A 26033-nucleotide genomic window follows, 5' to 3' on the forward strand; every position below is an offset into this window, starting at 1 on the left:
GATTAAATAATTTGACAAAAAGTTATTTAAATCATATATGGAACCGAATGCATAGCCACTGATTTGACTGACACGAACAGGACAATAAAGTTAATGGGCATTTAAAAGGTCAGCAGCTACTGGGCGTTCCTGTTCTATATAAACCAATGATCTATGTGGGTGTTCCTGTCAACGCCCCCCCCCCCCCCCCCCCCGCGGCTGCAATCAGATGCTATTGTCAGAATCATAAACCCACACTAAACAGCCACAGAATACAACAGATAATGCTATGTGTTAGTAAATTAGTTCTGAGCTCTGTATCTTTCATACGAGTTTGTAATACTCACAAAAAAATACTTTGCATTTAGAATAGAACTAAATATAGTGTAGGTTTGTTAAATAGAATGTGTCAGTCATAATAAAAACAAAATCAAATCAGGATTATAGTACTAAAATATTCTTAGTTATCCATGTTGTTTCCAGTGAGAAAGTGAATATATACAGTATATTTTTTAAATACAACACAGTCATCATACACCTATGTTCAAGAAAAATGCTTATTCTAGGTATTATGTTGAGTGAACTGGCCTAAGAAGTGAAGTCTAGGAGCACTGTGTGTTATATTGCTTTGAGTATTTTAAACAGCAAGATAAACTATTCAGTGTTTGGCATGCTAAGCTGTGTAGCAGGTAACATGTAACAGACGGGGAATAGAAGGAAAGGAAGTGTTGGCAAAGCTGCGTATTCTTAATTAGAACATTTCAGAATACAAACTTGTATCACTAACTTTAAAAATGTAATCTGTTAAAAATTCACAATTGTTTTCAGGTAGTTATTTAAAATTATAGTTAATTTATAATTATTTGCTATTTAGAATTTGGATGTTAACAAAGCATAGAAATGAGGGCTTTCAAAGTTAATGCGATAATTGCGCATTAACGCATATTCGTTGTAACGCCACCAGTTTCTTTAACACATTAATACAACTTACAATTTGTTACATTGTAGCAGGCTCAGTTTTAAAACTAGAGTGAAGATACTGGCATCATATGAAACTCAACTAAAAACCTAAACTTAAACCTAAGGAATCCATTGGTACCAATCATGTCATATAGCTTGTCGCAAAGGAGGCTAAAATAACACTCCAAAGTTATGCAAAATTTTGGTGAGGAAAAACTGGCATGGCCATTTTCAAAGGGGTCCCTTGACCTCTGACCTCAAGATATGTGAATGAAAATGGGTTCTATGGGTACCCACGAGTCTCCCCTTTACAGACATGCCCATTTTATGATAATCACATGCCGTTTTGGGCAAGTCATAGTCAAGTCAGCATACTTCTGATTTGTGTTCTGATTTGAGCATATTCAGAACATTTTTATGTTAAATGCAGTACCTGTGAGGGTTTCTGGATAATATTTGCATTGTTTTGTGTTGCTAATTGATTTCCAGTAATAAATATATACATACATTTGTATTAAGCATATTTGCCCACTCCCATATTGATAAGAGTATTAAATACTTGACAAATCTCCCTTTAAGTTACATTTCGAACAAATAAAAAATGTGATTAATTTGTGATTAATCACAATGAATTTTAAACGATTGACAGCCCTAACAGAAATTGAGAGAAATTGATCTGGCTTATCTTCCACATTATTACTGTCCACTAACTGAAAAATAAACACTTCTATGAATGTAGTTTGAATACAATATTGGTCAGAATGTTTAGAAACCCCATTATTAACCCGGTTTCCTGGTTGTGATGTTGTCCTGATGGCAGACTGTACCTGATTACACCGTGTTTTAAGCAGTTATGCTAAGTGAGTAGAAAATATTGTATACTGTTTAACAAGGAATAGATGAATTGAAAAACAATGAATGTGGTTTCAAACCGTATATTTCAGACATGAAGATTTAACTGTACAATTATATAGAATAACTCCAAATATGTTTTTTGGTGCAAAACTAGCTGTGCATTGAAAGTTTGGCGTCATTTCAAGTTTTAAATAATAGTAATAATAACAACAGTGTAATAAGTCATTCTTTTAATTGTGTAGCACATAAAACCAGGTTTACAAAGTGCTGTGCAGAGAGAGGAAAAGATAAAAGACGATGAGATCATAAATACATACAAAGAGCACACAAAATGCATGACAAATAACACTGTGTACAAGAATGAAATAAACGTGAGCAAAAGTACAACTAATGAAAAGCGTCATTGTGGGTTGGCTGGACTGTCCACAACGAAGGAAACACTCTACTGCCTACTGCTTAGAAAAACAAATCAAGTGTATCAAAAAATAATGGCATGATTCAAGACTTTTCAAGAAGTAGAGAAAAGGATCTGATGGGAACCGTCATCATTTTGGAGAGTAAAATGTATTACAAGTATATTCAAATTGGAATGCATAAGGTTAATAACAATACTAGGTTATACCTACACAGTTCTTCAATTTGTGTTTGCAGCATATGTCATTGTTTGTGGTCTATACTGTAGTGGTAGAGTAAAATAGTTGGTCTTGACCTTGGAAGCAGTAGTGGAAGTAATAATCTTAACTCAAGGTCCACTTACTATCTTTTTTCTGGAGCTTCCTGAGTCTTCCTCAGCGGAGAGAGCTTGCCCAATTGTCATTTTGCCTGTATATGAGCATATGGGCGAAGCTGGCAACTGGACCTTGAGCTGATTTTTTTTTTTTTTTTAAAGGGGTCAGTTCACCCAAATAACAGAAAAAAAAACATATTTGCTCACTTAGTAGTTTTGGTTTTATTAGTTCAAGTTTTGAGATATCCATACCTGAGATTTCCGCCTCCATCCCAATAACAATTGAGGGGAATAGAATCTTGTGTACGGTGCCGTACAGCCTTGAACATTTCAACAGTAACATCTCCTTCCTGAAGCAACGTCCCAGTCACTCTGGATAATCAACACACTTGCTGTAAACAGGTTTCACTAAGAATATTTCTCTGGTAAAATGTAGGTGTAATAAAAACTGCAAGGTCTTAGCCAGAGTAATCTGGACACTGTTACTGGAAAGAAACGTTGCTGTTGAATTTTTTCAGATGTAATATTTCAATGCTGTGAGCACCAAATTCTACTTCTATCCATTTTATTCGGGTGGAGGCAGAAATTTAGAAATGTAGGCCAGAAACCATTACAGGACAGTGAGAAGTTTTTTTTTGTAATTTGAGTGAACCGTCCCTTTTAAAGGAACAGTGTGTAGCATTTAGGGAGATCTATTGGCAGAAATGGAATATAATATCAATAAGTATGTTTTCGCATCGGCCACCGTAATTCTCCTACACGCTTGGCACACGGGAGAACCTTCAGTTGGTTGCATTATGCAACCTCACCACTAGATGCCCCCGAATCCTACACACTGCACCTTTAAGTTGAGGTCAATCAAGTGTAGGCCTATCTAGTTAATTTGAGGATAATAAAATGAAGTCACGAAGATAAAAAGGGGGATTGTTTCAAAATTATACAAATTTACATAGATCCATTGCATACAAAAGGTAAAAAATATAAGCAGAGTGATTAACTGCTACTATGCACCTCCACTAACTAAAAACAAAAAATAAAAAATAAAAATATAAATAGACATGATCATTTCTTGAGTTCATCTAAAATGTCTCCAGTGGTACCGACCTTGTCTGTGCTGTGGTTTGTCCATTTTATAAGTTGTTAAAACATCATGAAGCGTACCAATACCGTACCCGGAACTGCTGTTCCTAATGGTTGTTGTTGTTGTTCATCTTTCGGCTGCTCCCCTTAAGGGTCACCACAGCGGATCATTGATCACATTGATTTGGCATAGGTTTTACCCTGGATGCCCTTCCTGATGCAATACATGTTCTGGTGGTGGGAGGAAACCGGAGAACCCGGAGGAAACGCACGCAAATACAGGGAGAACATGTAAACTCCACACAGAAAGGGATCGAACCTGGGACCTTCTTGCTATGAGGCGAAAGCACTAACCACTGCGCCACCGTGCTGCCCAAATACTGTTTCTAATGGCATGATTAAAAAAAAATACTTTTTTACACCTATGATGACATTTGATGCCACGTAGGGTGTGACTACCGTCCATCACTTAGACACTTACAGCCATTTTGAAAAGAAACACTAGATTCCTGATTGATGCTCTCTTTGACCTCCATGGGGAGGGAGTCAAAGAGATGATCCTCCAAAATCAGGCAGCTCCTGCGCAGCAGGCCGCACTGACCGAGCTGAGCCGGGAGACGATCCAGACAGTTTCCCTTCAGTTCCAGATGTGTCAGCTGCGAGAGTTGGCCGATTTTCTCCGGAATGGAGGAGATACAGTTGTGGCTGAGACATAAGGTCCTCAGTTTGTTGCACTTGAACAGTTGCTTGGGAACTACCTCGACTTTGTTGCCAGCAATGGCAAAATGTTGGAGGTTCTGCAGGAAGCCAGCCTCCGGTGGTATTACCGCTATAGAGTTGTGGCTAACATCGAGGTACCTCAATTTGAGAAGGGTGAATAACGATGCGGGTAGGGACTCAAGCTTGTTGTGTGACAGATAGAGCGACTCAAGGTTTTTGACGTGGCTAATTGACAATGGAATGGTGATGATCTTATTGTGCCAAAGTTTGAGGCACGTCAGTCTCTTGAGGTGCTGAAAGCTGATGATCTCCTCTATGGTGCGGATGTTGTTGGATTTTAAATCCAGTTCCTGAAGGTTGTTCAAACTGAAAATAGCGTGGGGGATTCGCTCCAGCTCACAGTTGAGAAGCTCCAGTTCGGCGAGATTCATTATTTTCTTCAAACTATTCAGCACTAAGAGTTTCGTACCGTCATTATGAATGACCAACTTGATCAGATGCGGAGACAGATCCGTTATGTTTGTAGGGATCTTTGTGAGGTTGCTTTTGAGATGCAGAGTATGTAAGTGCCTGAGGTCTCGCAGAGACTCGAGTCCGATCATTTTGTTGTTTTCAGAGTTCAAGTTACCAACCAAGTACAGCTCCCTTAAATTCTTCAACAAGTAAACCCAGCTTGGAATCTCAGCGACATCTGTAAATTTGACATGAAGGCACCGGAGTTGGTCGCGAAGAAAAATGAAAGCAGTCTGTTCAACTTTGGCCGGACAGTGATAGAAGTGCAGCTCCTGGAGGTTTATCATTTGTGAGATCTTCGCTATTATCCTGGCCTCTGGGATTAATTCTAACTTGAGGATTTCCAAATCAGTGAGATCAAACACAGCATCTGGCACTCCGGAGAGCATGAAAAGATGGAGCTCCAACTTCTCTTGAGGATTGCGAGTCACATGCTGCCGCAACTTCTCAAAGGTCCACTCGTGGTTCAGGCTGATCTCCCGAAGTTTGTTCTCGCTCACCTCAGAGAGAAAGACACCAAAACGCTTTGAATACAGCTGGTCGTACTGATCGACCATGTGGAGGAGGAACGCAAAGTCATTCTTAACATCTGGAATGTCACTGAAGCTGCTCTCCTCTCTGACTTTTTCAAAGGAATACTCCTTAAGTGGTCGCCGAAAAAGCCAGAACAGTGTGTATATGCAGATTATGCCATAAACGCATATGAGAGCAATATAACTAACGAGGAGTTTCTTTAACATGAATGCCATGTTGTGGGTACAATGGAACTTGCTGTATCCAGTCAAATGCTTTATATCAGGCTCACACACGTGGTCGAAATCTATAGAGGCGACAAACGTCATCGTGTAGCACAGGATCAAAATGAATTTGACCGTTTTGATGACTGTCTGAATGGCATACAGCCTGTAAATCAAGTCACTGTCTTCCACATGGGCACGAAATTTCCGGACTTTTTCAAACAGGGCTTTTGCTTGCTCGCCATCTTTCTTGTCCAGTATGGTCATGGAGGGAACTTCACTCACGAGCTTTTCAGCAGAAAACGTGACGCCAGATTTAGTCAGCATTGGGGTGGACTGGTTTGGACTCCCGTCCTCGCTGCACATGGACATATGCTTCAGGAGGGAGGAGGCACAGGCCAGTCTCTGCTTGTTCTCCTCCGAGTCCTCGCAGGCGGTCTCGGACAGTGCTTTGGTAGTCCAAGGCGATTCGAAACATTTCCCCAGTATGGAAACAAAATGTTCTATTTTGGAACTTGTCTTTGGGTACTTGAACCAGAAGTTGCTACTGACCATTAATACAATAGTGTGGATTAGAGCGAGGTACGGGAAATATTTGGAATACCAAGGAAGGGCAACATGGTAGCACATCTGGTTGACAAAAACATACTGCTGAAAATCCAGCCTGGTCCTGACACCTGTTGGCTGAGGCTGCCCAAAAGTACCCGACTGTGTAAAGGGAACTGTAGGGGCGATGCTATCAGGAGGCCTTTTAGCCATTAAAGGAGCGGCCTGCTCTCCAATGGCGCTTTCTTTGTTCCATAAACTGTCAGCTGTCTCCGGGGGTCGGGGTCCTGAGAAGCCCCCGGCCTCCTCGGGATTTTGTTCCAGAATGGGAAGACAAACCACTTGGTCCTTAGTTAGCTGCATCGTTCCAGAAAATATGGCCAACATCAACATGACAATACCAAGATAATCCATGAAGACATCCCACCATGGTTTCAGTATTCGATAGGTCGGCTGAATGTCATTCAGGGAGGCTACTTCTGTGAGGGTGAACATTCCTGCAACAGAGAATAGGAATTAACATCATGACAAAAAGTATACATAATATAATTGGTATCCCAGTAGATTTTGTTTTATGGAATTTCACAGACTTGTTGAATTGCTTCCTCATACCCTCCCCCGGTGTGCATAATGGACCCAGGAAAGGAAAGTTATGTATATATATAGCCACTTTGCTTTCACATATAGACTCGCCTTTCTGCTGTAAAGTATGTGCTTTTTGAGTAAGGTTAAATTTCTATATGAATGCACCCTTCATCCTCTTATTCATGCTAAATGGGACTGTAATCTTCTATTTTCAACAAAGTTTTTTAGCTGTGACCAGCAGGGTGTACAAGTTATTTTTGGAGAACATTAATTCATGAAAATAATCCTGTGTCATTGCAGGGAAAAGCTCTTATCTTAGCTTAGCTCCCTAACAGTATTTAGATACTTGTACGGGTACTGCTGACGACACACAGGGTAAAACTAATGCTGTGTTGTGGCAGTCCCTGCCTACTTAAAATCTTAAAATTCCATGTTTACCACCAGAAATTTGCTCTTGGGTTGGTGAATATGTGGTAAACATCATAAAATTCTGGCAATTCCATAATACCTGAATTTACAGAGTTATCTCTTTTCACTTCCATAAATGATGGACAACTGCAAAAAATGTTTTTTACCAGTTTAATGATAAATATATCTATATAACCTCAATTTGTCTGTCACAATGCTGTATTTGCGAATGACATTTAAGGGCTGTGTGGTGATAAACATATCCAGGCTGCTAACACAACAGAGTTTATGTCTGGTCATAATCCTGTTTACATCCTGCTGTGGCTTGCATATTGATCCTGTTCATGTGGGACACACTGAGTGACCAGAAAAATAGAAATGTACAGGGCCCTGTAATCCAATTGCGTCTTGGAATAAATCCATGCCTTTTGATATTCTCACATTTTGTTGATTACTGTAGTTTGTGGTGTTGTTGGATTACTTTAAACTCTAATGTGTTTCTAATATTTAAAGCTGCAGTCGGTAACTTTGAGCAAATATGATAAACATTTGTTTTTATAAAACGGTCACTATTTCATGACAGTAGTGCATGAGACAGAAAAAAAAAAAAAAATCATGTTCCTCTACGTCCTCCTAGTGCTCCTGATGGCATCTGCAAGATTTGCAAGAGACTGCGCCCGAACCAAAACAGTTAGCAACCGCCTTTTTTAAAGACGTATAAAAGCTTCAAAATTCATGAGTGGGGTATTTACTGATGCATTTTATGTCGGAGGACAAAACATTAAAATCTTTTAAGCGTGTTTTAACTACAGACCTTATTTTAGGCATCTAACTTAAAACCCATTCAAATAACCCATTGACTTCCAGACGAGGGAACCGAAAGTGTTAAAACGCTAACTCATTTCCGGGTTTTAGGACTCATTCCTGCACTACTCTATTAGGAACATTAGGAGAACACAGAAGAACATTATTTTTTTAACAGATTATCTGTCCCATGCGCTACTATCAGGATATATTGACAGTGTTATGAAAATAACTTTTTTAATATTTGCTCAAAGTTACCAACTGCAGCTTTAATTTTCTACATTTTTTTAGTAAAATAGCATTTACTGTATTTTTATTTTTCTGATCACTTAAATATCATGTGGTGGAAATGATATTTCCTATCTTTACTTGCTGATGAGGACTGGGAGGACACACTACTGTCTGTGTCCTCCAATGTTTAGGCAAGGCCACATTTCCATGTCACATTTAGAGGAGGCTCAGAGAGAACAGCGCTGACAGATTGTTATGGATTCAGAGAGGACACTGCCCTTGAACTGGGGCACACCATGCACACATGTTGTCTGCAGAGACAGTGCATGCCATGTGCAAATGTAGTCTGAATCATATTATATATAAGCTATATATATCATCATAGGCCTACGTGTTTTCCGTTTAGGCTATTCTAAAAAAAGACATGAAAGAGTACAAAACAATATCTGTGCCACCTTTGTGTCTGAATTCTATTGTGTGTGTGTGTTGAAAGCATGAAGGTCACTATTTCCACCGAGGCTGCAGAGCAGAGCAGAGCAGGGTGAGACCGGCTACAGAGCAGCGAGACGCATCCATGGACAACAAAACAAGAGGTGGACTGATGTCCGTGAAGCCTTAAACGCAGCACCGCTATCTTGGTTTCGTGAGAGAAAATCACGACGCGTTCAAATCACATTAGTGCACTAGATTCACCGCTATTGTCACTAAACGCTATGTACAACCTGCTAACCCTGATGGGCCACAACACAGCGGGTATTGTAGACCTTGATCAACCTAAATGAGAACAAGCAGCACAGATACGAACCTTCTTCAGGAGGTCGGGTCCAGTTATGTGGATGGCAGCAGTACCGAATAACGCCTCTTCTTATAAGCCATGTTCCGCCGCGGTGATGAAGCCGTCCATTCTTCGCATCAGTTCAACCGTTCAACCGTGGGCCTGCTGGCCGGCTGTAAGCAGCTTAGCTGACTGACTACCCCCACTCTCCGCTTCAGATGGTCGGGTCCTCTCTGCCTCTCTGACTGGAGACACAGCAGCCGGCGGCGGCAGCACCAGCTGCTGCTGGAGGAGGTGGACCCACCGGCTGGATGCTATTCACACGGTCGCCGAGGTTGCTGCTCCTCCTCAATACCTCTCACCATGACTATCAGTGGGCAACAGTTCTGTTGTAATGTGCAGAGTTAAATCTCTCCTGATGTTACACAGGTGTTGTTTTCCCCCCCCACAACAGATATGTAGGCTACTGCATTTGACAATAGCAGGGGAGATGACCCACTGAAGGTAGGGACCGTCGCAAAAGTGCACAGAGTGTAATTTAAAGTAACATCACATCTTTGTTTTGTTATTAAAAAAAAAAATACATTTCACCAGAAGAAACAGTCAAGAGACCAGTAGATCCATATTTTTACATAGAGGAGGAAAATAAAGCCCCGTTTGTCATCAGAGACACAAACTAATTTTACGTTAATTCTTAAGTCTTATTCGTCTTTGCACAATGTCTCATTATTGAACTGTTTCTGCCGTTTTCCTCAATAGCTTTGTTTGTTATTTTGTCAGATAGGCTACTTCAAACCACCTTTTTCTGTTCTTGGTGTCTTTGCACACAATGTAGGCTACGTTCCAACCTAAGGGACAACAGTTGAAAATTAGCCATATGGCTAACATTGGCACATTTACAGTAGTGTTGACCAATTTGCACTGTAAAAATAAAATATATAAATTTAAAATAAAATGTTACATATTTAACCGAATCCAACTTCCCTTTTAAATTAATTATTATTATGTGTATATTAATGTGTTCCAACGTAGTTAGCATTGTTTTTATTGCACTTTAACATTTTTTCATTGGTGCCTCATGTGCACATAATAATAGACTAATCTTCTTTGCCTTATTAATCCTCAACAGCCAGCGAGTAATATCTAATCCCACAACACAATTGGAAACATGCCATGTGCAGTGACCTCTTTCAGATATCAAGCAACACAATTTACATTTTTTGTCAATTCAACATTATTACTTTCACCGCACTGCATCACTGATCTGATCAAACAATTGCCATTGTTTGTCAAAATCTGTTTTTTTTGTTTTTTTAAATTGTGGATGTTAGAACTGTAAGACATTCCAACCTAAGAAATGACATTAACAATTAAATATAATTTTATTGGTCAACAACATAAAAATAGTGTTTAGAAAAATACATTTTTGTAATAGGCTACATACTTCTTGTGCACATTTCAAGAGCCGAAGAAAAACACCAGTATGACAAAGTCCTTTAAGTTTAATGCACTTTAAATTGCCATCTTTCTACGATACAGAATGTTTTAGCCAAGGTTTTACATGTAAGCCTACTTATGTAAGATATATCCTTTGTTTTTTTGGCATTTCCCCTGCTGCGGTCCATGTGAACTAACAGTCTCTTGAATAAAATAAAAGTCTTTATAAGGGCAACATAACATACATACAATACAGCATACGTAAGGCTACTGGCCTAGACTTATGAGGTCTTCAGTTTAGATTTACATTCAGTAATCAAATTATATCATGTAGCAGTGACATGAATTGTGCATTAAAAATAAAAAAGCTTATTGGCTTTCTTGCCCTGAGTTAGATGAGAAGATCACTATCACTACCAGGAGACAGTTAACTTAGCATCAATACTAGAAGCTAGCCTGGTTCTGCCCAATGATTAAAAAAATTTGCCTGCCAGTACCTTTAAAGCTCACTAATTAAGAGATTCCAGAAACTACACCTGGCCAAAAAATAATCCAGCATGTAACTCCTTATAAAACCATAACTTGCCATTTTTACATTTCGTTTTTTGTGCGGATCAAACAAACAAGTTATAACTTCTTAATTAGTTAGCTTCAGACGTGCTGATAGGTGTATTTTGTTTCACCTATGGACAGAGCCAGGCTAGCTGTTTCCTCTCACTTCTAGTCTTTGTGCTAAACTAGGCTAAGTTAATCACCTGCTGGCAGTAGCTTTATGTTTAATGTACAGATAAGAGATTTATGTAAATTTTCTCATCTTACTCTCAGCATGAACTATTCCTTTAAGGATTTGTGGCTGGATAATGTCAAAAGTGAAAATCAACAGAACAAGCATCCCTGTTGCAGCCACACTATATGTGACAATATATGAATAAGTACGTTTCCCTCTGTCGAGGATATTGGAAAAATAATTTTCTTACCTGGTAACCTTTTGGTATTTTTCAACCTGGACCCTTTTTTCCCATGTTTTTGTGTCTAACTGACAAATAGCGACAACAATTTCTGAAATTGGTCCAGTATTGAGGGAGAGCGATGTAGAGGGCAGCTGCACACGGGCTGCAATATGGTGCTATTGGGACAAGCTGACACCGTCATTTATGTCCACTAAAAGTGCTTTATTTTGACATGACAAGCTCTGATTGTTATTATAAATGTCTGACAACATTATAGTAAGAGTGTCGCTCAATGAGGTGACGCGTTGCCGGAGGAAAACGTTGGAATAGTGGAATACATCCATGGTGGAAACGTGAGTGCCAGCTGGGTAGAGTTTGTTGTGTTATCTAAAAGATTTTCAATGTCATGGCTGAATATTTAGATGATTTCCACAATGTGGATGAGGTCTTTGAATTCAATGGCAGGCCATATTTATTTGAGCCACAGTATACGGATATTCAGATTTCACAACGAGACTTCTCCTTAAGCGGGACTTGGACACAATATCAAACAGACCGGATCAAGCGAAAGGTACAACATTTTATTTCTCTGTAGAGTCCTTTCCATAATGTTATCAGACTCTTATAATAATAATCTGAGCCTTTCAGTGGCAAAAACAAGAACATTTAGTGAACGTAACGTTACAGTGATGCTGCTCACTTGCCCTCGCAAATCGTTTCATGGCTACTGGTTACAGCGTTCTCCCTCAATACTGTACCAATTTAAAAAATTGTTATCCCCATTAGTCACTTAGAAACAAACGCATGGGAGAATAGGGTCCAGGTTGAAAAATACCAAAGTTACGCTTCAACAGTATAGTCTAATACTTAAGTATGGTAATGAGTTCATACAAAACAAATGCTCTGAATTGACAGACAGAGCAAACAGCAGGCACTGTGGCTACAATAAGGCATCTCACTCAGCCTTCATTTGGTCCCTGACATCAGAAGGCAGAGTTTCAAACAGTGCGTCTTCCACTATAAGGCCACTGCGCTTCAAAGCACGACAGCAACCGAGCTCTTGCGGCAGAACCTCAAAGTGGTTGCATTTGAGGTCCAAGTATGTCAGTAGAGCTAGGTAGGAGATTTTTGGCGAGAGTATGGACAGAGAGTTTTTGCCCAGCTTTAGTGTTTTGAGCTTTTTGCAAAAGAAGAGCTCATCTGGTAGATTTTCGATTTTGTTACAGGTGACAGAGAAATACTGCAGACTCTGAAGGACCCCAATTTCTGGAGGGATGAATCGGATGTCATTGTTTGACAGGTCCAGGTAGCGCAGCTTGTTGCACAAGAACAGGTGCGAAGGCAATATCTCGATCTTGTTGTGGCTGAAGTAGAGGCGCTCTAGGCTGCCGAGCTTCTTGATATGCTCTGGGATGTACATGATACCATTGTACCAAAGTTTGAGGCAAGTGAGTTTTCGAAGATACTGGAAGCTGATGATCTCCTCTATTGAGCGAAGGTTGTTCTCTTTCAGGTCGAGCTCTTGCAGATTCGTAAGGCTGAAGATTGCGTGCGGGATGCGCTCCAGATCACAACGCACTAGCTCCAGCTCGATCAGGTTGTTCATCTTTTTCAGGTTGTTGGGCATTACTAGCTTAGTGCCATCGTTGCGTAAGTACAGCCGCTGCAGATGACTTGAGACATCCACTATTGACTGGAGTATCTTAGTCAAATTACTCTTAAGGGATAGAGTTTTCAAACACTTCAGCTCCCGCAGCGACTCAAGAACTATATTTTTGGAGGCATCGAGGCTTAGAGACCCGGTGAGATAGAGCTCCTCTAAGTTGCGCAAGCCATACATCCAGTTTGGAAGTTCCCTGTTGTCATCGAATTTCACACGAAGCACTTTCAGGTTCTCTTTGAGAAAGGAGGTAGCTGTTGTGTGCAACTTCAAAGAGCATTGGTAAAGCGACAGCTCCTGAAGGTCTTCAAGCTGAGAGATTGAGGCAGGGATGGTGACATTGTTGATGATCTCTAGCTTGAGCGACTGCAGCTCCGTCAACTCAAAGACAGTGTCGGGTAACCCAGGGAGCATGAACAGCTGAAGTTCCAGTCTGTTGTTGGCGTTAGTCTGCAGCCTCTGACGCAATTTCTCCGCGGTCCACTCATGGTTGAGGTTGAGCTGTTTCAGTTTGTTCTCGCTGACCTCGGATAGAAAAACTGCAAACCGTTTAGAGTACAGCGGGTCATACTGATCGATCATGTGCAGCATGAAAGCAAAGTCGTTCTTGACGTCCGGGATGTCACTGATGCCCGTTTCCTGTCGCACATACTCAAAGGAGTATTCTTTCAGTGAGCGGTAAAACAGCCAGTAAGAGGTGTAAAGGCTTGTTAATCCATAGACGGCCACTAAACACAGGTAACAGTAAGAGAGCTTAGAAAACAGATGAGCCATTGTGTGGTTACATTGAAAGTCTTTGTAGCCCGTCATGTCCTGGATCTCAACTTCGCATATCACACTATTCCGCACTTCTTTCACTAGAGAACTATTGTAAGCGATGATCAGAAGGAATTTAAACACCTTGAAGACTGTCTGCCGAACGTACATAAGATAGAGGATGTCTCCTTCCTCGACGTGTATACGGAACTTCTTCACCTTTTCAAAAAGAGCTTTAGCTTGCTCGCCCTCTTTTTTATCAAGAACGCTTGCTGATGGCTTGTCGACTACAATCTTTTCCGGGATCGACCGGAGGGACTGTGTCTTCTCCAGACTTCCTTCTCCAGGAGACACGGTGATGTTGGACTTAAAAGAGGCACTCTTTTTATGGTCCTTTTCTTCAGGATTTTCTCCGGACACCTCCGACAAAGCTCGCGTGGTCCAGGGAGAGTCGAAGCACTTGCCAAGCATGGAGATAAAATGCTCTATTTTAGAACTCGAGCCGGGGAATTTGAACCAGAAGTTGCTACACACCATGAAAACGAGTGTGTGTATAAGGACCAAATAAGGGAAGTACTTGGCATACCAATGCAGAGCCTTCTCGTAACACATCTGATTGATGAAACTGTACTGTTGAAGATCCAGATCGGTTTTCAGGCCTGTCATTTCGCTTGGTACGGATGAAATATTGGATTGCAGGGGTAACAGTGACTTCACTTCCACTTCACTTGTGTTCTCCGGTACTCTCTTAGGAAGGCATATGATTTTATCTTGCATTACCTAAAACGAAATATAGGGGGAAAAAAAGAAAGATAAGACAAACTTATAGGACATCATCTCACCAATGCCCATACCAGTGGAGCACCTTGCATTACTTTAATGCAGCACTGTCTTTGGTCTGAATTTTCACAGCTGGATTTCCCCTGGAGAAAGTCAACTTGTTGGCCATGTGTATGCAAAATCACATGGCCAAAGATCACCACACATCATATTTAAAATAATTGAACACGTTAACGCATATTAGTTTTAATGCCAATAATTTGTTTAACGCATTAACGCAACTTGCTAGAGTGAAGATACTGTCATCACATGAAACTGAAAACCTAAAGAATCCATTGGTACCAACCGTGTCATACTAGCTTGTCACAAAGGAGGGTAAATAATGCTCCAAACTGTCATGGACATTATCAAAGGGGTCCCCTGACCTCTGACCTCAAGATATGTGAATGAAAATGGGTTCTATGGGTACCCACGAGTCTCCCCTTTACAGACATGCCCACTTTATGATAATCACATGCAGTTTGGGGGCAAGTCATAGTCAAGTCAGCACACTGACACACTGACAGCTGTTGCTACCTGTTGGGCTGCAGTTTGCCATGTTATGATTTGAGCATATTTTTTATGCTAAATGCAGTACCTGTGAGGGTTTCTGGACAATATTTGTCATTGTTTTGTGCTGTTAATTGATTTCCAATTATTTGTCCACTCCCATGTTGATAAGAGTATTAAATACTTGACAAATCTCCCTTTAAGGTACATTTTGAACAGATAAAAAATGTGTGATTAATTTGCGATTGATTTGCAATTAATCGTGATTAACTATGGACAATCATGCGATTAATCGCATTAAATTCTTTAATCGATTGACAAACCTAACTAAAACTAATACAAAGTATCCTCCAGAAGCATTTGACTATTAAAATCGGACACATTTGTGCTGTAAGGAGATGCTGTGCTCTCACTACAGAGCCTGTTCTCTTACTGAGCCTTGAGCCCCAAACACATACACCCACACACATATACAAAAAAAAAAAAAAAATTAAGGAAGCAGAGTATTGCATCATCATAAAATAAGTAAGAAATGCTTCCCCAATAAGGTCAGGGTAGGAGAGAAGTCTGTTTACTGACCTAAGTTGAAGAATTACTGTGTGTTTGGTCACACCACTCAGGCTGAAAAGAACGCCCTTAAGAGAGTCATAAAATAATAATAATCATTGGTTCATGTCTCTCCAACATTGAGCCTCTCTACACTAGGGATACTCAACTTGCTTTGCCAGGGGACCACCTTTGCAAAATGAGAAGAGGCCAGGGGCCAGTTAAAGCTACAGTTGGTAACTATAATAAAAATAACTTTTTGCTCCAACTGTCACCATATCCTGAGTCGTGAGCTCGTGAACTCTGATCAAACGGTCAAACTAGGCAGCGCTGGTCAAATATGAATCCCGATTCTGTTACTGTAATGCCTATTTCTCACCTCAAGTGTTTTCAGAAACATTATTTTAGTGAACTGTTTAGCTGTAATAAGAGGATGTTTGCTCCAGCAGGTGGGCAGTGCTTGGTTTTGGCTCAACTGTTTTCAACCGTAGACTGTATATAAGAAGTGGATGTAGGCACAGTGACGTCACCCATTAGTTTGTTTTTCTGCAACCAGAATTGACACGGTGGAGCTAAGTTCAATCGAATGCTCAATAAGACATTTTTAGGCGACCAAAAACGTTATAATTCATTTTCATGAACTGAAAAGTCTTGTGACAGCGCACGGGATATCCATATTGTGTTTACTTTTGGATGGACCAGGGACAGCATGTCAATATACGCTTGTTCAAAATAAACTTTTTTCACTGGAAGTTAGGTTTAGGCAACACAACTACTTAGTTAGGGTTAGAGAACAGTCGTGTTTGACGTTAACTTCATTTACTAGCAACTCACGTGACTCACAGGGCTGACGATACCGTTACGAGTCACATGACTAAAGACTGACGTGACAAAATAAGTCAACGTTACTTTTAGTTTCATTCGGGACACGAACACTGGTCACCTGGTTGAAAGTCTTGTGTTTGTTTGTTAGAGATAATGGGTTTCAGAGCTCAGTGGTGCTGTTGTCACGTTGGGTCTGAAAGGACCGTCAGTCAGTGAGAGAACGAGATAGAAATGGAGAGATTCTCAAGCAGAGGCAAAAAATGAATGAAGGAATGAATGAAAACTGATGAATATTAGTCTATGACAGACATTCGCACAAAATAACGCCAGACCGGTGAATTACTCTGTAGCTATTCTTTCCTCAGAATTAAAAGTTCGATTAAAAGTACTTAAGATAAAAATGCTGTTGCAGTGTACTTATTATTTTGCTATTTTGATTCTTTAAAGGTCACCAGAATGCAGGAAACAAATTCATTTTTGTGATCTCAAGGTTGGCAAATATGATAATGCATCGACTCATTGCCCATGAAGAGCTCCATAACTGTGCTAATGGTAAATAAAGTAACATGTATACAAGGATTTACGGTGACCAGGCTATCACAGTGCATATAAACTGTTTTCTGATTACATGTGTAACCTCATTTCTCCTGGTTTACTGAGTGCTTGTAAACAAACTGGATATTGGCTAAAAGTAGTTGACATCAGTAAACATCAACTTCCTTCAGTGTTCACTGTAAATAATGAAAAACAGCCGCTTCACTCTGCAAATAACAGGAAATGGGCACTTTAATTCAATGGTCGCAGGCCTGAAAGGGAGACATTGTGTGCACTTTGTTTAGCTGTCTGATACTAAACTCAGCACATTATAGTGTCAGATGATCTGAAACTATTACAGTATGTAAATGTAAACAAACTACATTAGTGAAGAGTGAATGCAAAAGGACATTATTACTATGGTAAGGGCAATGCAGCCGTGCTGCAGCACATCACAGACTGAAATGCCAAGTCAGGTCTGCTGGGGTCTCTGCAGAGCTGATCTGCAGAATGTTACAGTCTCTCTCTGTATTTCTCCCTCGAACTCTAAATGCAGGGGATACTGTGTGAGGCAATGAAGTAATTACACAAAACGGCATGTTGATAATGTTCTGACTTATCATGTAAACTTGGCTACATAAATAATTATCAAGTCAATTTACCAGCTATTTGATTATGTCCAAACACTGTTATGGTGAGAGTGGGAAACAACGGCTGCTCCCACACTGATAAATATCCTGTTAAAAGAGTTTTTCTAAAAAAATGTTTTGGTATAATTTCCAGGATTTACACTACAGAGTATTACATGGGCCAAAAAACGATCCTATTCTACACAGAGAGAGAAGTTAAGCGCCAGGCCACAGGAGTTTGGAATCTTGTGTTTACTAAAAGAGGGCTGGGCGGGTAAATGTTTCCACTGGTAAACTCCTGTTGGGATGAATGCTTCCTTTGCTGCACGCAGTCACGGTTGTAAAAGCAGGGAATTAGTGCTTTTGAGCTGGTGCCAAATGCAGGAGGCAAAGCAGTGATGTTCTATGAGAGAGCCTATAGGTTTGCTCTAGTGAATTAAATTACTCTACAACTCCTTTTATCTCGTAAACATGTTGCCGTTTGAACTCGTGTTTCATTAGCGCGCATTAGCTGCATTTCTCCCTCACTTTCAAAGAGATGGTTACAGTTGGGAAGTGGAAACACAAGCCATTACAGTACTAAATCTTATGCAACACTTGGAGGTAAAGGCTGTACATCATGGTGAGGCATCGTTACTGACCTGAAGAGTGCATCCAAAGACACCAATCATGAGCATGACTACAGCCAGGTAGTCGGTGAACACGTCCCACCACGGCTTCAGGACTCTGAACGCTGGCTGCTGTTCAGAGAACTGACGGAATTCCATCACAGGAATCATGATGCCTGATAACAAAGGAGTGGAAAATTATCCCACATGAGATTTCAATAACAATGATTCTATTTAAATTACAGTACAAAGGATATTCCGGTTTGTAACAATTCACAAGAGTCAATTTCTAGCCTTCACTCATATCCCCCTCAACATTGATTGTATAACTTCAATGCTCAATTTTTCATCAGATTGTTTACGCAATTTGTCCAGTACTTTGGTTTATGGCCAAATATCTGCACAAATTTACACATTTCAGTCAGCCTCAGCTGTACTTTGTGTTTAGTGCTAATTAACAAACGTTAGCATGCTCACAAGCTAAGCAAGGATGGTGAAAATGTAAACTTTATGGCCGGGACACACTGGATGCGTGAGCAGCGTGTGGTGGCTACCTCGTTGAACTACTGCGTCTCTCACGCGTGTGTTGTCCACACCAGCAGTGTTTCTGTTGCTGTGCTGCTACTGCCAGATCTCTCTTTCTACATATAATTTGTCTTTCATAATGGCCATTTAATTTAATTCAACTTGCGATTTTTAGGCTGTAGCACTCCCACATTGATATGAGTATTAAATACTTGACAAATCTCCCTTTAAGGGTACATTTTGAACAGATAAAAAAATATGCTATTAATTTGCAATGAATCATGATTAACTATGGACAGTCGTTCGATTAATCGTGATTAAATATTTTAATGGATTGACGGCCTTAACCAAAACTAATGACATTTCCATCAGCCTCAGCTGTAGGCCCACATTGTGTTTAGTGCTAATTAGCAAACGCTAGCTTGATAACATGCTAAACTAAGAAAGTAAACATGGTAAACATACCTGCTAAACATCAGCATGTTAGCAAGTTAATGTTAGCATAGCTCAAAGTACACCAAATCAGACATGCAAAGAAAACGCCGGTTCTCCTATTCATTTGAATGCGGGTAGTGTGTTTAGGCTGCGGCGGAGGGGACCGCATCAGATGCCGAATAAAAAACGAAGTTGCCTTGGCAAAAAGTTGAAACAGAATCAACTTTTGGAAAAACGCAATCCGACGTCACGCTGCGGTGGCCAATTGCAACAGGCGATCAAAGGGCCATTCAAATCAAATGGGTCTATCAAATGAGAGTCACTCAAATGGGCCATTTAAGTGACACTCCCCCACAACCCTGTGCTAATCGCTGCAACACCTGATTTGGTGTGAATGCAGCCTTAGTCTTGTTAAACCTGGACTCCTCTTTTCCCAGAGTTGTTTTGAACCTTGATTTTTCACACCTTGTCATCACTGGCATTAGCTAAGTGGAAAATAGAGAGCAGTAACAGAATGTTTCCTCAAACCAATCAGACCCTCTCTAGTGGAGCTCCAACTTTATACAAATGCACATTAGAAACGTAATTATTTAAATGTCAGTGCCCACAGAAGACTAAATAAATGACTCATTTTGCTTGTGTTTGGACATGAACTTCATAATACCATGACTGACAAAATTGAGTTACACCAGCCCTTTTGGTGTTTACACACAGCATGGTCTTCAAGCTATTAATCTCTTAATAGACTATTAAAATCCTGTCTTGGTTAACAGCTGTAGCTTGAACACTAGTGGTGTATCCGTGATGCAGCTTTCTGCTCACACTCTGTGGTCACCTTCTGTAAAGTGCTTACTACAGCTGCAAGTGTTCTATTTCCAATACCGGTCTGGCAGAGGTTTGGCTGCAGTGTCATTCAAATGTTAAAGACCTATGAAAATTCTGTATAAACACTTTTTTGTAGTAAAAACATCTCAGTGTGAAATATATTTAGCATGATTACATCATCATAATGCATTTAATAGGCTGTTGGAAACAATAAAAATGCAAAAAAAATGTAAACTACCATCCAAACACAAACAAGTCCCATATGTGTCTAAAAGTTTAAGCAGGTATAATGAATAATCTACAAGGTGCCAGACCATAATGTACAGTGTTTTATCATCTGCAGCTCCACGGTGCCAAAGAGACAGGTGCTGTCAATAGCTGAATACATCTACACTCATACTCACACTTCATTATTAATGAGTCTAGCCGTAAGGTAGCGGTGAATAGTTTGCTAAAAGCCTTGGGGCTTTTAGAGAGATCATAGTTTTGATAGTTCAATTAAGTTTTTCACACAAAATGTCTGTATTGATTCTTCCATCTCAGTGTCATGACAACAGGAGGAGCCATTCAGGAGATGTTTACACCGAGCTGTCTACTGACGGGTGATCTTTAAGGGTCAGTTCAGCCAAATTACAAAGAACCATTTTTCTCACTTAGCTCTAGTTGTATCTATCCGTACAGTTTTATGTGCTGAGGTTTGAGATATCCATCTCAATGGAATTTTGCTTCTAGTATTGAAAAATGTTTATTACATTTTTAATACGTCCAACAGCAACATCTGTATCCAGGAACAATGATGTAGTTACTCTGGATTATACGCATTGGAACTACTTTTTAAAGAAAGAAATAGTCGCTATGAAAAGTGTTAATTGTGTGTTCTAGAAAGTAACTAAGTACATGTACAAGTACTGTACTTAAAGCAGAAGTAGGCGAGATTGGAGCAAATATGATTAAAAAAAAGTTATTTTTATAAAACGGTTGCTGCATCATGACAGTAGTAAATGAAACAGGTAACCTGACAAAAATAATGTGCCTCTGTGTCCTCCGGTGCTCCTAACGGCATCTGCAAGATTTCACAGACTGGAGGAAAACAAGCAGTAAGAGCTGATCTGAGATCTGCTATTCAGCTGCCGTCTATGAGAGCCGGCTGTCAATCACTCGCGAACTCCGACCAAACGGTCAAACTAGGCAGTGCTGATCAAATATGAATCAATATTATGTTACGTTAATGCCTATTTCTCTCCTCAAATGTTTTCAGAATCATCTTGTAGTGTACTGTTTAGCTGTAAAATGAGAAAGTTTGTGACGCCGCCACCATTGTGAAATTTGGTGAAGGAACGGCAAGTGCCGGTCACATGACTGGAGCACAGCCAATAGGAACGCTCTCTCTCTGAAATGACCCGTTATTGGTCAAAGTCTCCCGTCATGGGCTAGATTTTTTAAAGCCTGAAAACAAAGCGAGGAGGAGGTGCAGAAGTCTAGTTTTCTCTCAGATCACTTGAATTACAATATGCTGAAAGGTTATTATTGAATTTTTGCTCAATGGTGCCAAAAATATACTGCCTACTGCCACTTTAAGTACAATTTTGAGGTACTTGAACTTTACTTGAGTTGGCCTTTTTCTATTTTTGTATGAGCTTTATGCTCACTTACACTTGTACTCCACAAAATTGCAAAATTTAACGTTTTAGTCAATAAAATGTATTTGACATTATAGTTTGTAGTTACTTTGACGATTAAGCTTTTACACACAAAACAAGATAAAAACAAGGGTTCCCAACTGTCCCCACTGTGGACTATTTTGAGACTGAGTTCTTAAAACTTGGGCTAGTAAATTCAAGTAAGAACAATAGGAATTTGACTTCATGTTCCTTTAATCTTTTTTATTAACAGGGTGGATTCATGGAAAATAAAAGTAATAGCACAGAGAAAAAATGCTTTTTGGGTCAGTCAGAATGTGAAGCCTGTAGTTTGCATTAGGTAGCCCACTTAGGAAAAATCCTGTCTTTCCACTGGATGAGTCAGCCATTGAGTAGAGAGAGCTGACCGGGCCATATCCTTGTCCCTTCCTGACAGGAAATTTGTCTGAATCCCAGATATCCAAAAACAGACATGTTAGGAACACACCCTGCCCCAGGCACACACAAAGTCCTGTCTCGTTAATAAGGATATAGAGGGGAAAAAAACTACCCGCATTGCAGAAAAAAATACATATCTTGGGTGTTATTATAATGAGGCACACTTTTGTAGACTGCTGAAAAAGTGCAAATAGAGTCAGGAGTGAGTCATCCTGAGATCAGCACTAATCATCAATAAGTCATCCGGTTATAGGAGCTGGAGTTATAACGGTAGAACACTGAGGACACATTTAGGGGTGAGAGTTGGACGCTTTGAACGCGGCTCGGACGCAAACTACTGCGTATAGATAGCCTCTATCCACTATGTCTGTCTGTCTGTCTGTCTGTCTGTGAGTATACAGCAGGTAAACTAACGGTGATCGCAGTTAAACTAGTTGGTGAGACGCTCCACAGCGATCACAGATCATACATCAGATCAATACGCTCTATAGTATTATTATGCCTCCATCATAATAACAGTGTCAGTGGTTTACCTTCCGTTAGATGAGAGCTGGACTTGAGGATGCTGGTGCTCGGCTTTTTATGCGATGAGGTCTGAGATCATGATGTGCGAGGTGCCCCTTCTTCTCCTCTCTGTCCGCCAGCCTTCCTGGATCCTCCTCGTCCAGCCAGAGCAGCATGCAGGCATGTAGCCGACTGTCAGCAGCCACAGCAGGGGCGTGGACTTGTGGAGAAACCCAAAGCAGCTTCTAGACTGCGAGAGACTTCACTGTTTGTGATGAATGCTGTTTATGAGACAGCTGAGGAGGAGGAGGGGGGGGGGGGACAAACTGGAGCAAATCTCTGCTAATAATAGAATACTCACAGAAAGCTATTAGCACCATTATCCTATATTGGCTTCTCATTTGCATGAAACGGTTCATTTTTTTAATGTGCAAGTGTCTTTGAGTTCAAAACAATAAAAGTTTATTTATGCCAAACAGTAGTGGAAGAAGTATTCACATCCTGCACTTAAGTAAAAGTGCCAATATATCAATGTTAAAGCAGCCTACTCAGTTAAAGGTAAAAAATCCTTTTGTCAAAGTCCTACCTAAGTAAAAGGACAGAAGTAGCCTATCATCAACAACAACAACAAAATAAATAAAAAACAATTATACTGCAATACAACATTTTAATAGAAATCAACAAGACATAATACTAATATATAATAATAATAATAATAATAATAATAATAATTATTATTATTATTATTATTATTATTATCATTTTTATGAACTGACAAATTAATTTGTCAATAAAATAGCAGTATCCTGGACTGGAATTTGGATTTCTAGGTTTACTATACGTGTATAAATAAATAATATGATAGAAAGATAGAAAGATAGATAGATAGATAGATAGATAGAATCGCAAGTTAATCAGAAATGTTTCATCTGTTCAAAATGTACCTTAAAGGGAGATTTGTCAAGTATTTAATACTCTTATCAACATGGGAGTGGGCAAATATGCTGCTTTATGCAAATGTATGTATATATTTATTATTGGAAATCAATTAACAACACAAAACAATGACAAATATTGTCCAGAAACCCTCACAGGTACTGCATTTAGCATAAAAAATATGCTCAAATCATAACATGGCAAACTGCAGCCCAACAGGCAACAACAGCTGTCAGTGTGTCAGTGTGCTGACTTGACTGTAACTTGCCCCCAAACTGCATGTGATTATCATAAAGTGGGCATGTCTGTAAAGGGGAGACTCGTGGGTACCCACAGAACCCATTTTCATTCATACTGTATATCTTGAGGTCAGAGGTCAAGGGACCCCTTTGAAAATGGCCATGCCAGTTTTTACTCGACAAAATTTTGCAAAATTTTGCAAACGTTTGGAGAGTTATTTAACCTCCTTCGCGACAAGCTATGACATGGTTGGTACCAATGGATTCTTTAGGTTTTTCTAGTTTCATATGATACTAGTATCTTCATTCTAGCTTCAGGTCGCCAGACTATCACAGGGCTGACACAGAGACAGACAACCATTCACGCTCACATTCACACCATACGGGCAATTTAGAGTCAACAATTAACCGGAAGGAAACCAGAGAACCCGGAGAAAACCCACGCTAACACGGGGAGAACTTGCAAACTCCACACAGAAGAGCCCCAAGTCAGGTTTGAACCTGCGACCCTCTTGCTGTGAGGCTGTGTGGCGATATTGCTAACCACTGCATCACCGTGCCGCCCCCAAATTCAGCATTTTTTTCTGAAATGTAATGAAGTCTAAAATAGTGGTAAATGGAAATACTCCAGTAAAGTACATGAAGTAAAAGTGCATCAAAATAGCACTTAAGCACTTGAGTAAATGCTATTACTTCCCCCCACTGATGCCACATATAAAGCTGATATTTCCATCCCCTATATAATATTATAAAAGTTTGTGAATCACTGTCTCCTTCACACTCCACTTTGCCCTCTTGTCCCCTCTGTAGGAGGGCTGAGGCTGTTTTTACAGCTGTTTGGGACTATCACATTATTACGGCCTAATAGTACACTGACTGACATTTGAAGATCTCCTTTTTGCTGCTGCTAGACAAAGGGATAGTGCAGGTCCAATGTTTCACATTAATAATGTAAAATGTAACAGATACGCCATAGGGAAATTATCTTTTACTTTCTATCTTCACAATTCCATCACAGCATCTCTTTAACTGTAACTAGTAGAAGTTGGAGGGCATGCTGGCACTGATCAATACAATGCAGATCCTCCTGTTGTGAGGGGTGGTCTACTCACACAGTGAATCACTCTGCAGCCTCTGGACCAGTATACATTGACAAGATATAAATAAATAAGTAAATAAAATTGCATTCAGTTGGCAGTTTATTAAGTACACCAGCTAAAACTAATGCAGTTTAATACAGCAGAGCTGCAATAATCCTACCTTTATAAATGCCAGAACTGTCTCATAGAGGTGTTGATTCAACTTTATGGTCATTTTGGAGGTTGTTGTTTGTGGTTCAACAATCGTACTGCGTTGTACTCAGAGGTGTTTCTAATATTTTGTCCATCCCATTTATATCAGAGGGTACTTTTTTTGCATATTTCTCATACATTAAAATATGGTAAACTGATTTGTTTTGCACTGAGCAACTGTTGTCCCTTTCGACATGTGAGAAACTTAGACATAAACTTAGACACTTGGACAACGTTTGGTGAAAAGTCTCTACTGATTGCAGGTTACTGTCAAGTGGCTAATTGTAGAAAGAAGTCTCAGAAGACAGCATGTTACAGTTTGTTATAATTACCTATTGTTTAAGAGACTGTACAAAAATGCTGGCGGTGGTGAGGAGGGCTGAACCTTATTGTTTCAAAAGCAAAGCCCTCCCCAGGGTTATCAGTGTTTTATTTGAACCCTCCTCTTGACGCAGTAAACAAACTGCAACACCCTCCCTTCAACAAGTCAGAATAACATAACTGTGTTAGATTGGTACAACTTGTTTAATCATGGAACCAATTTGAGCCTTAATATGTAAATGTAACTTGTAATGTGCGACACCAATGTACACATTAAAAACCCTGAAACCGAGTGTAGCTACTACTATCGATCAACAAGTCGCTAAGAGGCTAGAGTAGGCTCTGCTATGGAGGATGGAACCAGCCAAAATCAAAAATCAATCAATCAATAAATAAATGACTTGATAAATAAAAAAATATGTCATTAAATGTAGCAAAAATAATATTAAAAATAAATGTAGCCTTTAATTAATTGATAAAATGTGACATAAATTGATATTTCTGTTTTAATTTGTTTCTTTATTTATCTTTATTTATTTTGATTTATTATCTTTCTTAACCCCCTTATTTATTTACTCTTCTGTTTCATTTGTTTTATTTATGAATTTATTTTTATTATTGTTTTTGCTACATTTTATGATATATGTATTTATTTATCGAGTCATTTTTTTATTTTTATTTTGG

At 39.7% G+C, this 26033-nt stretch overlaps 2 protein-coding genes across 2 annotated transcripts; both read right to left on the reverse strand.

The window, feature by feature from the left end:
- Positions 1-2009: 2009 nt before the first annotated feature.
- lrrc8db (leucine rich repeat containing 8 VRAC subunit Db) lies at positions 2010-11753 on the reverse strand. The gene is made up of 2 exons (XM_037770141.1): positions 8951-11753; positions 2010-6614 (listed from the first exon to the last, which is right to left on the reverse strand). Exon 2 carries the CDS (start codon positions 6610-6612, stop codon positions 4057-4059), a length of 2556 nt encoding a protein of 851 aa, XP_037626069.1. The 5' UTR covers positions 6613-6614; positions 8951-11753; the 3' UTR covers positions 2010-4056.
- A 286-nt stretch (positions 11754-12039) lies between these two features.
- Positions 12040-22906, reverse strand: lrrc8c (leucine rich repeat containing 8 VRAC subunit C). The gene is made up of 3 exons (XM_037770142.1): positions 22591-22906; positions 18228-18370; positions 12040-14503 (listed from the first exon to the last, which is right to left on the reverse strand). Exons 2-3 carry the CDS (start codon positions 18363-18365, stop codon positions 12263-12265), a joined length of 2379 nt encoding a protein of 792 aa, XP_037626070.1. The 5' UTR covers positions 18366-18370; positions 22591-22906; the 3' UTR covers positions 12040-12262.
- Between the last annotated feature and the right edge of the window lie 3127 nt (positions 22907-26033).

This window comes from Sebastes umbrosus, chromosome 5, assembly GCF_015220745.1.
Source record: "Sebastes umbrosus isolate fSebUmb1 chromosome 5, fSebUmb1.pri, whole genome shotgun sequence".
NCBI lineage: Eukaryota > Metazoa > Chordata > Actinopteri > Perciformes > Sebastidae > Sebastes > Sebastes umbrosus.

Coding starts and splice junctions, on each gene's coding strand:
- lrrc8db (XM_037770141.1), bottom strand. CDS start 6,612: ATGTTCACCCTCACAGAAGTAGCCTCCCTGAATGACATTCAGCCGACC.
- lrrc8c (XM_037770142.1), bottom strand. CDS start 18,365: ATGATTCCTGTGATGGAATTCCGTCAGTTCTCTGAACAGCAGCCAGCG. Junction 14,504..18,227: donor TCTTTGGATGCACTCTTCAG/GTCAGTAACGAT, acceptor ATTTCGTTTTAG/GTAATGCAAGATAAAATCAT.